We start from the raw sequence: 16,483 nt of genomic DNA, 5'->3' as shown, positions 1-16,483 counted from the left end.
TCACAATGTTAAGACCTGCGTCTGGCAATAGAGGCAGCAGGTTGACCGTCGCACCCTTACCGTTGGCCGGACACTGCTGCAATGAGACATCCTGGCTGCTTCCCTGTTTGTGTCTGTTCGGCTCACCATCTCTCTGGAAGAGATGAGAAAAATCATTATTAACTATAATTAAATGTTGGGTCGTCCCATTCATTTTTGCTTCAAGGCCCGTTTTATTTTCATCAAAGGCTCTCTCCACTTGATTCTGGACCGAATTATCTAGGCTGGCTAGATTATTTTCTAGCTGGGCCTCGCTGATCAATTCCATTTGGGCCGAGTATATTTTGAGATGTAGGAACGCAAGCTGTAAAGCTTAAATTGACAGCTATAGGCGTGTTGTTGCCATAAATGCCTTGCAGTACCACATTAAAACCTCTTGCAGCTCCGTGCTCAGTGGTCAAAGGCGTGACAGCAAGTACACTAACCGTTACTGCTGTCTTTGAGATTAACTTTCGTTTGTGGGAAACGAGGCTTTCCATTCTTTTTGTTTGAATTATGACTGAGGTGGTGCAGCCTTATTCTTTTCTCCGTTTTCTTTGAATGGACTCTCCAGTTTCTCGTTCTGCCGCCAGTTTCGGCCTTCTCTCTCTGTGCCGGCGATCACTACCACCAATTCGCTTTCTCTGTGCTCGCCATAGAGTCGGCAGTGGCGGGTTGCTCTCCGGCGAGATCGGAGTCATAAGTTCGCTCTCGATATTGATAAATCCCTTGAGTTGCACCCTCACCAACCTTGCATACGGGTCTGTTGTCATGAGTAGGTCCTGCGGTATGTGCCTCGGGTCGTGACAAGCCATGAATACTTGCATAGCTTCGTACTTGCCATTTGTATAAACCGGCGACATTGTGTCAACATAACCGATACCGGCAATGGGGTTGTTGATCTCTCTTTTGTTTCTGTTGTACACGGGCACGTCGTAAAGCTTGACTCGCACCCGATACGGCATCAAATGACGCACCATGCCCAGCGCCGGCGTCCACCTCTTGAGCTGAACCTCTGTACCATTGGCCAGGATAAGGATTCCCTCATCCACAGCTTGTTGGCATAAGTGAACGTCCGGAAACTCAACGAAGTGATCACCAATGGCCGTGTCTGGAGCATTAGATCCTTGACTGTAGGATATGACACCGTGAGATATTTTCCGATTGGAACTCGAAACTACTACACCATTAGATCCTTGACTATAGGATTTAAATATCTAATAAGGGCAGCATTCTATTATGGCAACTACGATAACAAAAATGAGCCCCCAAAATTTGATATTTACTTAGGAGTTAACTTTTGGGATAAAGTAGATACATCTTTGTTTGACACTGCTACTGCTGAATACCTGGAAGTATGCCTGGTTAAAACTGTTAAGAATAAGGAACAAGTTAGACCCGATAAGCTTTAGACCCATTAAGCTTTAGACCCATTTAGAATTAAATGAAGCCTACTGTAGCATTACACCTAGTTTTAGAACATAGGCAACCGTTGGAATTTACAGCTGTTATTCCAACAGCTATTTTTTCTCTTTTATATATAATAGGGCTGCACTGTAACAGAAAATAGATATAATAAAATAATTTTCAGTCTCAAACTCAAAAACTCAACATGGTATCAGAGCTGTAGTTTAGATCTTAACTCAAAGACAGAAAAATTGCAACAGCACGAGCAGCTGTAAAATCAGAAAAAAAAAGACAGTACCATTAGCTGTCAAAATGTCGCAAAATCAAGAAAAGCTCACCGGGGTGATGCTAAATGGCAAAAATTACCACGTTTGGGCAAGACAAGTTGTCTTTGCCTTAAGCGGCCGAGAGAGGAGTGATCATATCGACTCGGAGAACAAGGCTCCCAAACAGTCCGATCCTCCGACTGAATCAGAAAAAAGAGCATTAGCAAGATGGAAAGTAAGCGACCATACGGTAATCACGTGATTACTAGCAACAATGGAGCCGCAGGTATCCGACTTACTTTCTTACAAAGATACGGCATTAGAAATTTGGCAAAGAGCCGAAAAATTATACGGTCACAAGAAAAATTATGCCCATATTTATCAAATCCAAAGAGAGATGCAACAAGCAAAACAACAACAAGGCCAACCAGCCATGAATCTGTTTGGATTTCTTCAAAAGAAAAAAGATGAAATTAGGGTTTATCGACCCTTTACTGCTGACCTTGCCGAAATCCAAAAAAGAGAAGAACAAGATTACGTGTTTTAGTTCCTCTCATGCCTTGATTCATCTTATGAGGCGGTGAGATCACAGATTCTCCTCATGGCCGAATTGCCATCTCCAGATGAAGTGGCTTCCATGATACAAGGAGAAGAGACAAGAAGAGAGGTAATGGGGTCACAAAACCTAGAAAATCCAGAGGCGAAAGGGTTTGCTGTCATGGCAAGGCCAAACCCTAACTTTCGGCTAGAGGGAAGAGGAGATCAAGGGGTCGAAAAATGTGAGCACTGCAAGAGAGAGGGTCACCGTAAAGATGCTTGTTGGTTCCTCTACCCTCATCTCCGGCCTAAGTGGAACAAAAAGGGGGATCGCAGAGGAGAAAGAGGTGCTGGGGTAAATTGGCGAAAGGGAGACAGAGAAGGCTACGCAGTGGAAGGAAGAGAGCAAAGGGATCGAGTTGAATCTGAACCGTCCGCCAGATCTAGCGCTGGGATGCATCATACTCTTCTTGCCGCTAACAGTGCTGTGAATAACGCTAGAGTTAATTTCGCTGGGGCTGGGCCTTCCTTCACAACTCCTGGGCCCGGATGTAATGAGGCCAACTCCTTTGATTCTATGCGGCAGCTCCTTCAGTCTCTCTCTGCGTTGCTAAATCATAAACAAGAAAATACAAGAAAGACCTCTGGTATGATTTGTGTCTCTAATTTATCTTTTACACCAAAAAACTCTAGATGGATATTGGATTCGGGTGCAACTGACCATATGACCGGTAATATAAATTTATTGACCTCATTTAAAAAATACAAAGCCAAACAATTTGTTACGGTTGCAAATGGTGATAAAATGGAAATCCTTGGAGAAGGTTCAATAACTATTTTCTCTAAAATAATCCAAAATGTCTTGTATATTAAAGATTGCTCATCAAATCTATTATCCATTAGTAAAATCACAAATGAGTTAAATTGTGAGCTCATTTTTTTGACAAAAAATGTGATTTTTCAGGATCGGATAACCAAGATTATGATTGGTGAAGGATTTCTAAAAAATGGGCTTTACATTCTAAATGAAGAAAAATTCAATCTCAACATAACCAAAAATGAAGAATTAAGCATACTTTGGCATAGAAGAATTGGGCATCCTTCCGACAATATTTTAAAGAGCATTTTTAATTTTTCAAAATTAGATAATAGTAGTTGTGAGACATGTAAGCTAGGGAAACACACTAGGTTACCGTTTAGTTTATCAAGTTGTAAAAGCGAAAAACCTTTTGATTTGGTTCATTCGGATGTATGGGGTCCCGCCCCAATTAATTCTTATAATGGATACAAATATTTTGTTATCTTTATTGATGATTTCTCTAAAACAACTTGGTTATATTTATTAAAAAATAAAAGTGAAGTATTTTCAAAATTCCTAGACTTTTATAACTTCATAGAAAATCAATATGAAGCAAAAATCAAAACCTTTAGATCCGATAACGGAACGGAATTTATAAATCAAAATTTCTCAAAATTATTAAGGAGAAGGGAATTTTGCATCAAACAACATGTGTTTATACACCACAACAAAACGGTGTCTCCGAAAGGAAAAATAGACACTTGCTTGAAATGACTCGTGTACTTTTGTTTCAAAATAATGTACCAAAAACCTATTGGTCGGATGCCGTTCTTACCGCAACATATTTAATAAATAGATTGCCAAGTGTTAATTTGGATTACAAGAGTCCATTATAAATTCTTTATCAAAGAAAACTTAATATTGAGCATCTAAAAATATTTGGTTGTACATGTTATGTGCACAAAAATAAACAAGATAAATTGGATTATACCTCAATTAAGGCTATCTTCTTGGGTTACTCATCACAAAAAAAGGGATATAAATGCTATGATCCAAAGGAAAAAAGGTTATACATTTCTAGAGATGTAACATTTTTAGAAAATGAGTCATATTACAAAGAAAAAATTAATGAGGAAGATATTAGAGAATCCTTCATGGGAATTATATTGCCCCAATACAATCCAACAAGAGACGAGGGAAGATTGATAGAAAATGAAAATGAAACCGAAAATGAAAATGGGGTAGCAAATGAAAGTGAAAATGGAAATGAAAATGAAGAAGAAATAGAAGAAATTTCTTCAAACGATGGAGATCAAAACATCGAAGAAACACAATTGAGAAGGTCGATTCGAACAAGACAACCTTCAACAAGGCTAAGGGATTTTATAACCTACAAGGTACATTATCCTATTCAAAATTTCATTACGTATGATAATATCTCTTTCAACCATAAAGCATTTTTGACCTCAATTGCAAAAGAACAAGAGCCAAATAATTATGAGGAAGCCATAAAAAATTATACATTGACCAAAGCCATGAAAGAAGAATTAAAGGCTCTTGAAAAAAATGAAACTTGGGTTATTGTACAATTACCAAAAGACAAAAAAACCCATAGGTTGTAAATGGGTATATAAAATTAAGTATAATTATGATGGTACCATAGAACGGTACAAGGCTCGCTTAGTTGCGAAAGGGTATACTCAAACCTACGGTATAGACTATCACGAAACATTTGCCCCTGTGGCCAAAATGAATACGGTGAGAATATTTTTTTCTATTGCGGTTAATCAAGATTGGAAATTATACCAAATGGATGTCAAAAATGTCTTTCTTCAAGGAACACTTGAAGAAGAGGTATATATGGATTTACCACCCGGTTATGAAAATGAAAGAAAACATGGATTAGTTTGCAAATTGAAGAAAGCAATCTATGGATTGAAGCAATCTCCAAGGGCATGGTATGACAAACTAAGCTCTTATTTAAAATTTTGCAATTTTAAGATTAGTAGTGCCGATCATTCATTATTTATAAAATTTGAAGGAATTAGTATTACCATCATATTAGTATATGTTGATGACATTATAATCACCGGAAATAACGAAAAAGAAATTAATAAAATTAAATTTCACTTGAAAGAAAAATTTGACATCAAAGACCTTGGTTATTTAAAATACTTCCTAGGAATAGAAATAGCACATTCAAAAAATAGTCTCTTTATTTCTAAAAGAAAATATACTCTAGAATTGTTAAAAGAAACCGGTAAATTAGGTTGTAAACCGGCCTCAACACCAATAGAAGGTAGACATAAATTAAATAGCGAAGAAGGTGAGCCGTTAGATGATATAAATCAATTTCAAAGACTAGTTGGGAAATTAATATATCTAACGGTAACTCGACCGGATATATCTTTCTCCGTAAGCCAAATTAGTCAATTTATGCATGCTCCAAGAACACCTCATCTGGAATCAATAAATATAATTTTAAAATATCTAAAAGGAACACCCGGGAAAGGAATTTTTATGAAAAATAACAATTCTAATAATGTGTGTGGCTATTCCGATGCAGATTGGGCCGGAAGTTTTGATAGAAAATCAACAACCGGCTTTTGCACATATGTAGGCGGAAATCTAGTCAGATGGAAAAGCAAGAAACAAAGTGTCGTGGCAAGATCGAGCGCCGAGGCAGAATATCGAGCCATGGCATCCACCGCAAGCGAGCTAACTTGGATCAAACAACTTCTTGCGGATGTTGGAATTAAAATTCAAGAACCAATAAAAATGTTTTGTGATAACCAAGCGGCACGACACATAGCAACCAATCCGGTGTTTCACGAAAGAACGAAGCATATCGAAGTGGATTGTCACTTCATTAGAGAAAAAATTCAATCAAAAGAAATTGAAACTTCATTTGTAAGAAGTGAAGACCAATTGGCGGATATTTTCACAAAGGGTTTAGATCCGAAACAATTTGAAGAAAATCTGAGCAAGTTAGGATTGATCGATATCTACATGCCTAACTTGAGGGGGAGTGTTAAGAATAAGGAACAAGTTAGACCCGATAAGCTTTAGACCCGTTAAGCTTTAGACCCATTTAGAATTAAATGAAGCCTACTGTAGCATTACACCTAGTTTTAGAACATAGGCAACCGTTGGAATTTACAGCTGTTATTCCAACAGCTATTTTTTCTCTTTTATATATAATAGGGCTGCACTGTAACATAAAATAGATATAATAAAATAATTTTCAGTCTCAAACTCAAAAACTCAACAAAAACGGGCAACGACAGTCCTTTTATCTCTTCGTTACACTTGAGGCAATTGAAGGGCACTTATTCAATTGTGAATGCGACACAATCACTGGTTTTGATGGAGAGGCTTAATATTGGAGGAGGCAACCGACAGTTAGTAACGTCAGTATTAATAATGAAAATGATCTAATCTTTTACTACAGCTTAGTACCCATATTCCCTACAAACTATTTATAAAATACAATAAATTTATTATATAATTCCCCAAGAAATATATTAACTTCCAACTGACAAAGCAGAAGTACTGCAACTTTGATAATTATTTGTTGATAGTATGAGACAGTTTTCTATGTTGGAATTATCCTAATGTAGGTTAATTTCCACCGAAATATAGGTACCCTGATGATATGGATGACAAGTGGTGGTGGAACTACACCGACAGTGGATGGAAAGAGATCTCAAGTAGTTCCACCATAGAACCTGATGACGAGTTTAAGACCCCATCCGTTCTGCTGCAGAGTGCTGCCACCACTTCAATAAAAGAAAATTATGGAGGTTACATCACAGCGATACAGTACCCACTACAAGCAAGAATCATAAAGCTATCGACATAAAACCTACAGCTATCTCCCTTCTAAAGTGCCTCACTTTTTAACAGAAAAGATTACTAAAATTAAATTCATTCTCATCTTTTCTCATCACGACTGCAATTAACAAAAATTCTTCCAGAGCGTCGCTTCTTCCACAATCCACTGCACCGTGACATCAATTGGTGCCATCTTATTCTCAAAAATCTTCCTATTTCGGCTCTTCAAAATCTCCCACATTGCACAGGTTGTGAGAATTGGATCCGAGATAGCCTCCCTTTCCCAAGCTGCTTGAATTGTCAGACCATTGCAATTGGTAGTTCTTCCCAGTCTCAACCAAACGGATCTGGCAAAGCTGCATTGCAAAAATAGGTGAATTGTTGTTTCTGGTTGATTGAATCTGCACATTTCGCATTGGAGGTCGCAATTGAAGTTTCTTTTTCTCATAACATCCTTGGTTAACACTTTTCCTTTTAACAGTAGGAAGAGAAATAGCCGGACTGTTGGTGGAATTTGGATTTTCCAAGTGCTGACAAATCGCCAACTGATTTTCCCAGCGCTGATCATGGCCTTGTATACAGAGTTTTTGTAGTAGTGTGTGCTCATGAGGTAATTACCATGCCTATTTGTAGGGATTGATGGAAAGCTAATTGTTTATTAATTTGATGATATGATGATAGAAAGTTTATTAAGTACCTATAAAGGGTTAAAAGGTGCAAGATATATTTTAAAAAATAATTACTTTCAGTGATGCAGTGGCTGGCCATTGAGGATTTATGGGTCGGGGCGATATAGGAAGAAGAAAATCAGTCCGAAGAAATCCAAAACTAATACTTGGAAGCATGATTTAAATTTTGGCCAAAACAAAAAATGAAGCATGATTTAGAGGCATGAATTGTGAAATATTTAGAAGCATTAATTTGTTAAGACGGTCAATTAGCCAACGAATCTGGCATAGAAGATTTAGTAAATAAAATATAATTTCCTTACTTTGTTAGTTGATTTGTTTCCTAGTGGTTTGTATAGAAAGAAATATTATTAGAATAGAAAGAATGGAAAAAAAGGAATGAAATTTGTATCCAGCTAAGAGAGGCGCAGGGGCTGTCTATATATCAGCTCTTGTTCTCTTTGTAAGAGACATGTAAGAATTTATCAAAAAAGAAATAAAAAACAGGGAGATATTCAGTTTATTATGCACTCTGAATTAATGATTGACCTCAAAGTCAAATTAAGATAAAGTGACCAAATTGGAGATAGGCATGTGGATCACATTACATGTAATTTCCAAACTACACATCCCTTTCATGATTCATGTCATTCAGTTATGTTTACACGGTGATTTATGTTGGTTTAGTTTTGATTCATGAGATGAATAATGCTTAAGTCCTTGTGAATATGATTGATGGACGGAATTGGTTGATGGCACAAAAGGCTATGACAGTACAGTTTGAGTACTCAATTCGATTTTATCAATATATATTATTTGGATATACATATAGCCCAAGTGGGAGATTGTTGGAATTAATTTATTAATTACAACATATGTGGGCTTATATGTGATATAAATATATATTGAATAATAGATTGTCAAAATTAGACCCGTTATGAAGTGATCAAATTAACTATTATTTATCAGGTTCAATATGTGTCATGAGAAGTGGGGCCTTTAATGTGTAGAATGCATATTAATAACTTTATGATTTAGTGATGGTCTAAATTATATAAAGTTTGGTAATAATACAATTATGCTATTGGTCCCTGGGGAACACAATCAAATATGGCAATGTTCCGCAAATAAGGAAATACCCAATAAGGCAAGTTCTGAATTCAGACCCGCTAAGGATCCAATAAGAAAATAGGCTACAGATCCAATAAGAAAAATAAGATTGATTAATTAATTATTTAATAAATTAATTAATCAATTAAACTAAAGAGGCGCTAAGGATTTGTATCATGTTTATTAATGATATATGGGTCTGTAAGCATTGATTCATGATTCATTCAGAATACATACGGCTCTATCTCTCTCTCTCTCTAGTCTCTCTCTACATAAGAACAAAAATAAAGATTGATCTAGAGTGATTGAGAAGGGAACTTTCGGTAAAGAACTTGTGATTCGGGTATCCCTCCTTGTGAAGAACAGAACGTTGCCACTACCGCCTCTCTCGATCCCTCCATCGGACTTGAGAGGGATTACTTGGAATTCTAAGGGCTTTCGATGATCAACGGTAATTGTGCATCTCTGTAAGATCATGGCTATGGACCAAGGTAACTTTAAATTTCAGATTAGGATTCATTAGAGGATCATGGCAATTTAGGGTTTATATATGCAATACGGTTCTGCATAAAATAAATCCAACAGTTTAGGCTCCTCTCAAGATCCTTTGAGAAGAAAGATCGGCCTTCTACTTCCCAAAAAGCCCCGTCCATGCCATAAATTTTCTGTATTGTCTGTGCCCATTGACTATTTGGGTTTTGTTCTAGTTTCCATATCCACTTGATGAGCAGAGCCTTATTTTGTGTAGCCAGATCAATAATACCCATGCCCCCATTCTTTGTCAGTGTGCATACCGTTTCCCAGTTTACCAGGCAGTTGATTCCTCGGCAAGTCTCGTTTCCTTTCCATAGGAAATTCCTTCTCATTTGATCAATATGCTTGAGTACCCCTTTTGGTATGGTGAGTACCTGCATATAATGTATAGGCATGGCCGACAATACTGCCTTCACCAGTGTGACTCTCCCTCCATATGACAAAAGGTTGGACTTCCATCCTTCCAGGCGTCGTTGTACCGCATTGATCATCGGTTGTAGGTCTACCTTTCTTGGTTTCCTGATTGTTAATGATAATCCTAGGTATTTGAGAGGCAGTTGGGAGGATTGACAATCTAGAATGTTCTGGATTAATGGTATTCTATTTTGGTGTGTAGCAATTGGGACAAAGATACTCTTGTTTTTGTTTATTTTCAACCCTGATAATTCTTCATATACCTTTAAAATCATTGCCAGGAGTTTGAGGGTGGTTGGGTGTGATTCGCTAATGATAACCATGTCATCTGTGAATTGGATTGGTTGTGGTGGCATGAAGACTGGGTTTGGCATCACATCTGAGGCGCTCGAGATGAACCTCGTTAGTGAATCTGCCACTATGATAAAGATCATAGGCGAAAGCGGGTCCCCCTGTGGGACTCTTCTCTGATGTTTGAAAAAATTTGTTAGGTTGTCATTTACTTTCAGTGCTGACGATGCCGTCTACCATATGTGTAGCACCGATGATATCCATTTTGGTGGGAACCCCCGCTCAATCATCATATTAATCACAAAGCACCAATCGACCGTGTCGAATGCCTTTTTGAAATCTACCTTGTATAGAATTGCGGGCACCTTCTCCTTGGTGTAGAAATTCAAGAGTTCTCTGGCTACTATAAATGATTTTGTCATCGATCTCCCCTTGGCGAATGTCGTTTGATTAGGCGCAATCAGCCTATCAAGTTCTGGTGCTAATCTGTTTGCCAGGATCTTTGTGATGATTTTCACTATCGTGTTGATGACACTGATGGGCCTATAATCTGTTGGGCTTGTTGGGTCTGGTTTCTTCGGGATGAGTGTAATGGCAGCTTGGTTTAGTGGGGCTAGACTGCATCCATGCTCCTAGAAGGCCTTTATTACTACCATAATGTCACCCTTGACCAATCCCCATAAGTGTTGGTAGAACTCAGTTGCGAATCCATCCAGCCCGCTTGCTTGTTTTTTGGCATAATCGTGAGAGCCGCCAGAGTCTCTGTTTCTGAAATATGATCATCCAGATGTCTGAGCTCATCTTGAAATCCTGGTCCCACCTTTCCTGTCAGATCAAATGGCCTGTTCCTATTATCCTGGGTTTTTTTGTTAATTCAAGATCTTATACAACACAAACTGAATACAATAGTATACCAGGTTTATTTAATAAATAAATTGAGGAGGTTCATAACGTCCTATGTTTTATTTATTCTTGATTCAATCTACGGACATTATGGACAAATGGGTGCGTCGTTTTTATTGTCATTATTTTTTATTACTTACATTTAATACTTAGATTTAATACTTAGATTTCGAATTTCCCCCAAAACGTTTCTCATTATCGTTATTTTTTATTTGGCCACAAATGGGTGTGTCATTTGTGTGTCAAAAGCTATATGGAGATGCACATCCAAAGCAGGAGTTCCGGATCTCTAAAGTAAATTTAAATGTGAAGTTTATCGAACGATTCGAATTCAAACTCAAAATTTAAATTACTTTAAACAAATTTGAACTCAATTAAAGTTGACTGTCGATTGCTCTTTCTCTAAAGGAACATTAAATTCAGAGGCTCCTGATTTTATGTTCTCCGTTGCTACACTGGAATTGTAAAATGTATCAAGTATTTCTCTTAAAGGGGTCCAGCACATTCCACCTCTGACTAGATTGGCCTCGATCAAACGGTCCAGATATATTAGGGATTTTGGAAACAAATGATAACTTAATTTATCTTTAAAGAAATAGTATGACACATGGTCCAATGCATAAGTGAAATAGTATGATCCATGACACCATATTCTCTATTGTAAGATTACACTTTACAATAACTATCATTCATCCTTCATGTAAACTTCTTTCATACCATCCAAATTACTACTCTAATATCAATAAAGAAATTACATCCAAATCCTAACGATAATAGCTCGCAGACCGCATAAAGGATACATCATAATCGACATGCAAATCACTTTTAATTATAAAATGAAATTAATTCACGGGACACCTTATGCTGCAATTATACACATCATTCATGCATTCATTTCGACATATTTATTTTTTGTTTAATTCATGCCCTTAGGCTTCTCATTTCAACAAAAAAACTCATTACATCAACACTAAGTTCCAAGATCGATAAAAAGCTCCAAACAAACTATTCTACTCTTTTCAGATAGGACTAATTCGTCCTTTTGTAGTAGAGTACCGAAAACTAAAAACCAAAAAATTTCTATGAGCTCCTATTCACAACTCCTGAGGTACTGGTATTCCTGGCTCTGCAGGGAACATAGGGAAAGTGTATCCCATTATAGAGTCGCCTTTTATCCTTCCTCTTTTGGCAAGACTATCAGCTAAGGAGTTGTTTGCTCTTCCTTCGTGTATGCAGCTAAACCCTCTGTTGCACTTCAACTTCTTCCAAATCTCAAAGATTTCCTTATGCGCCCTCTAGTCAACTTAAATCGGTGGGTTTATGTTAGTGCAGAGAGTAGCTAGGGTTGAATTATCAGTGACAAAAGAGCACTCAGATATGCCTTCTGAGATTGCATAATCGATACCTTGCTGAAGAGCAATAGCCTCGGCCTGGAGAGCACAACAAGCTAACACTCGTTCTGATTTGTAAACCATCAAGTTGGATCCATTTTTAAAGAGAAAACCTATCCCTCCCACCCAACCAAAAGCCCAAGATCCGTCAACCCGACAAGTAACCAAGTGATGAACACATACCAGATTTGTTACCTGATTACTTGACGAATGTCGGTTTGCAATCTGCTTTGCTAGAAAAATGGAATTTTCCACCTCTATTTGAGCAACATACGATTTGAATTGTTTGAAGGAGGGAGCCTTTCCTTGGAAGGCCATATCATTCCTAGAACGCCAAATAGCCCATAAAGTCATGCACACCTCCTGCCAAGTTACCGGCTAACCAACATGACCTTGAGAAAGGCTAGATGAAGCTCATCTTCCTCTAATTGACCGCACATCAAACACTTTGGGTCCCCTCTATTCAGCCTGGAAGTAATTGTCTTCCCCAACGGGAGAGCCCCATGAGCCAATATCCAGACAAATACTCGTAATTGCGGAGGCATTTCCCCTTCGTGCCATATCCTCTTCCACATTGCAGCCGCTTGTTGTTCATTGATCCCTTGATTTTGAGTTGCAACAGGGGGTAGGTGCGATCAAAGCTGCATAGGCTTTCTTAACATAGAAAGATCCATTATTTGAGAGAACAAAAATGAACCTGTCAGTGCCTCTACCCGAAGTCGATGGTCTGAGATTAGATACAATCTGCATTGCTGCCGTATATCCAAAACGACCCGCTATCATATTTACACTCCAGTTTCCGGACTCATCCACCAGTTGGTTTACTGTTGATATCTTGTCTTCTTGAGATTGCGGTTCATGGTTTAGGGCCTGAGGGAACTAAGGCTGAGCAAATATGGTGCATCTAGACCCATCTCCAAGCTCCCAGGAAACCATGGTTTGGAGATCATTCCTAAGAGAAAGAATGCCCCTCCAGAACACAGTGCATCTTGATCTTCTCTTACTTAACCAAAGCTCACTACGCGGGAGATACTTGGCTCTCACTTGTTGAGCCCATATAGCTTCAGAACCAGCCCCAATTCTAAAAAGCATCTTCATCAACATAGCCTAGTTCATTTGGTGAAGGTCCCTCAGCCCAATTCCACCCATGCACACTGGTGCAGTGATCTTAACCTATGCCAGTAAGGCCATATATGTCACACCCCATATTTTTACCATCTGGAGCGTGATTATATAAGCATCTTCACACCTTTCCTTGGTCCGTCAACCTACGTCGCCAACAAAAAGGAAAACAAAATAGCAAAACGGAGTCAGCTACAAAGCTCAGTAACCGGTTATTTAACGACGCGCTTCTCTACAATTGGCTTAATTTAACAACTTTCAAATAGGCCGGATTAATCCACACAAATATACATCAAATTATGCACGCATATTTCACCAGCAATAGCACGTCGATCTAGGTTATCCAATAAACAAGTCACATCATATTCACACACGTGTAATATCTGTCACAGGCGATTCCCACATTCTCATAACACAATTCCTTTAATCCGCCAATCCAATGGGAAATCCATCCAACATTGGAAGGCCGCCAACCAACTGGGAAATCCATCCAACAATGAGAGGCTACAATCACATATCAAATTCCAACCTCAGACCCGCTATCCCGTTAAATATGCCATCATAATTCAATATGCAATTCCAATATTCAAATCAACCATACAAAACGAAAAACACAGTTATAGAGAAGTCGGGTTACCTGATAGCGATATTTTCAGAACTCGAAATTGGATTTTAGCAACAACTTAGAATCACTGCGATGTAGTCATAATTCAAATCGAACATAAAATGAAGTTCTTCTCGATAAGATATGCAAGAAAAAGAAGAGAGAGGAGAGATGACTTGTTTGGATTCGGTAGAGAATTGATATAGAGGGATTGAAATTAGGGCACTTAAAATAAAACAGAGAGGTGGCACTAGTGAAATGAAATAAAGGGTTACAGATTCAATATAAACAGAGGGATTTATTTATATAAGGAATCAATTCCAAAATCAGAGGCATTGATTGGTTATGAGATTTTGAACGGTTATGAATATGGAAAGTTTGCGCCATGCGGAGGATACAAAATCATATTAGTATATATATATATATATAATAGTGAACAGAGCGTACCAATTAATAGGCGCCTCTTCTGCCACTAACAGGTGCATCTTCTCATTTTAATAATTATCTAAAAAAACGTTTTAATTTAATTACATGGAAAACTAACGGAGAAATGCAATTTATTATAGATGACTAATTGAATTGGTTATTATTAAGAAAAACACATTTATAATTGAAAATAATGACTAATTGTTATTTTAGATGAAATATTTATTTAAAATTATACACATATTTTTTTTCAGAAGAAATGTTGATTTCAGTATTATCAATAAAATCTTTTATGCATAAAATAAATAACTCAATTTTTCGGGATGTTATAATATACCTCTGTTTATCCACTTTGCCCCAAAATAATTTCCTCGCTAGCATTCAATTTGCTGATAATTTAATCGGAATGAGAGTAGTTACCATGAAATAAATCGGAATCGCTTGAAGAACTAACTTGATGAGTACAATTCTTCCCGCTTGAGTAAGAATTTTGCTCTTCCAAGAATTGAGCCTAGATGAAACTACTTCAACTAGAAAGGTCAAAGGCTTGGGCTGGTGTAGTGATTAGAGCCCCCAAATAGGATAGAGACACAATTTCTTGGTTAACCCCAAAGAAATCAGCAACTACACATCTCTCCGCAGCCGTTGATTGACTGAACCATATTGAGCTCTTAGCAGGTCCAATTTGCTGACCCGAGATAGTCGAGAAGGCTTCCAACGCTTGTTTAAATAGTACAGCTTCTTGAAGATTAGCTCTGCCCAGTAAAAGAAGATCATCAGCATATAGAACATCAGTAATCGAAGAGCATGAAGGAGCCATTTTCACTCCCTGAATAAAGCCGGCTTTGACCAAATCCGCTAGACTGCGAGATAATAAATCCATATCCATTATAAATAGGTACGGAGATAAAGAGCACCCTTGACGGAGACCGCAACTTGGTTTGAAAGACCCCCCACCTCCACCACCATTTAGAACTATTGAGAATTCAGATGATCTCACATAAGCCATAATACAAATTCTCATTTGGTTTGGAATGCGATATAATGGGATAATTGAATCAAGAAAATTCCAATCCATACGGTCAAAAGCTTCGATAGATCCACTTTCAAACAAAAATCAGAATTGGCATGAGAAGGAGATTTGAAAGAGTGTAAGACCTCTCTGAGAAGAATCACGTTTTTTGAAATTTCGCGACCCGGAACAAAAGCTGATTGATAAGAAGAGATGCAACCTGCTATATATGGTTTGAGTCTGTTAGTAAGAATCCTTGAGATGACTTTGTATATAACGTTGCACACTGAAATTGGGCGATAGTCACCCACCTGACTCGGGTCTTTTGTCTTGGGGATAAGGATCAGATTGGATTTAGCAATTTCAGATTGCATAATTCCTGTTATGAAGAAATTTCGAACCTCTGAAATGACCAGGTTAATGTTGCAAAAGATAGGCGTTGAACCCATCAGGTCCAGCCGCCTTGTGAGGCCCCAGCGCCATCAAGGCCTTTTGAATTTCCTGGGCTGATGGTATTGAGTCTAGACTTGGCCCAATAAAATATGGAAATCTTGAAAAATTGCATAACAGTATTGAGCTGTACACTAGGTTAATGTTAGCCCTTACCCCTTTTGTATAAATTCCTTTGAAATGCGCAAGAAACACCCTTCTAATTTCCCTTTCTTCTATCACCCAACCAGATCCTGGAACCCAAATAGACCCGATAGCGTTTCTTCTTCGCCTAGTCACTGTTGAAGCATGAAAAAAAGCAGAGGTCCTGTCTCCAAAAACCACCCATTTGATTCTTGACCGTTGGTGCCAGAACATCTCCCTCATCAGTAGGCCCCTTTCGTGTTCTTCATTTAATCGGGCTTCCTCCTCTCTATATACTTTATCTAGTTGAGTCGCATTCAGCCTTGACATCTCCTTCTCTACCTCCTTTAACATCTGACTTGGGGACTTGTTCTTTTTGACCCAAACTTGAGCCTCTGACTTGAATTGCCTCTACATATCCGACTATCCGTCCAGGATGTTATCGAAGCATTGACCACTTTCTCGCAAATTGATCTAAAATCTGGTCTAAGGGACCATCAATTTTCACAACGAAAGGGAGCTTTTGTCACTTTCTTAATGGGTTGAGGCCTTAGAAGGATAGGAAGATGATCAC

General features: G+C 38.0%; 1 protein-coding gene across 1 annotated transcript; it reads right to left on the bottom strand.

Annotated features, from left to right (window-relative positions):
• Nucleotides 1-14,850: 14,850 nt before the first annotated feature.
• LOC144544825 (uncharacterized) lies at nucleotides 14,851-16,263 on the bottom strand. Its single transcript, XM_078293373.1, has 2 exons — nucleotides 15,782-16,263; nucleotides 14,851-15,427 (listed from the first exon to the last, which is right to left on the bottom strand). The coding sequence occupies exons 1-2, from the start codon at nucleotides 16,261-16,263 to the stop codon at nucleotides 14,851-14,853; spliced, it is 1,059 nt and encodes a 352-aa protein (XP_078149499.1).
• Nucleotides 16,264-16,483: the final 220 nt, after the last annotated feature.

Source organism: Carex rostrata, chromosome 27 (assembly GCF_964058835.1).
Source record: "Carex rostrata chromosome 27, lpCarRost1.2, whole genome shotgun sequence".
Classification (NCBI taxonomy): domain Eukaryota; kingdom Viridiplantae; phylum Streptophyta; class Magnoliopsida; order Poales; family Cyperaceae; genus Carex; species Carex rostrata.
The sequence above is the reverse complement of the archived record's forward strand: the minus strand, read 5'-3'. Positions and strand labels throughout refer to the sequence as shown.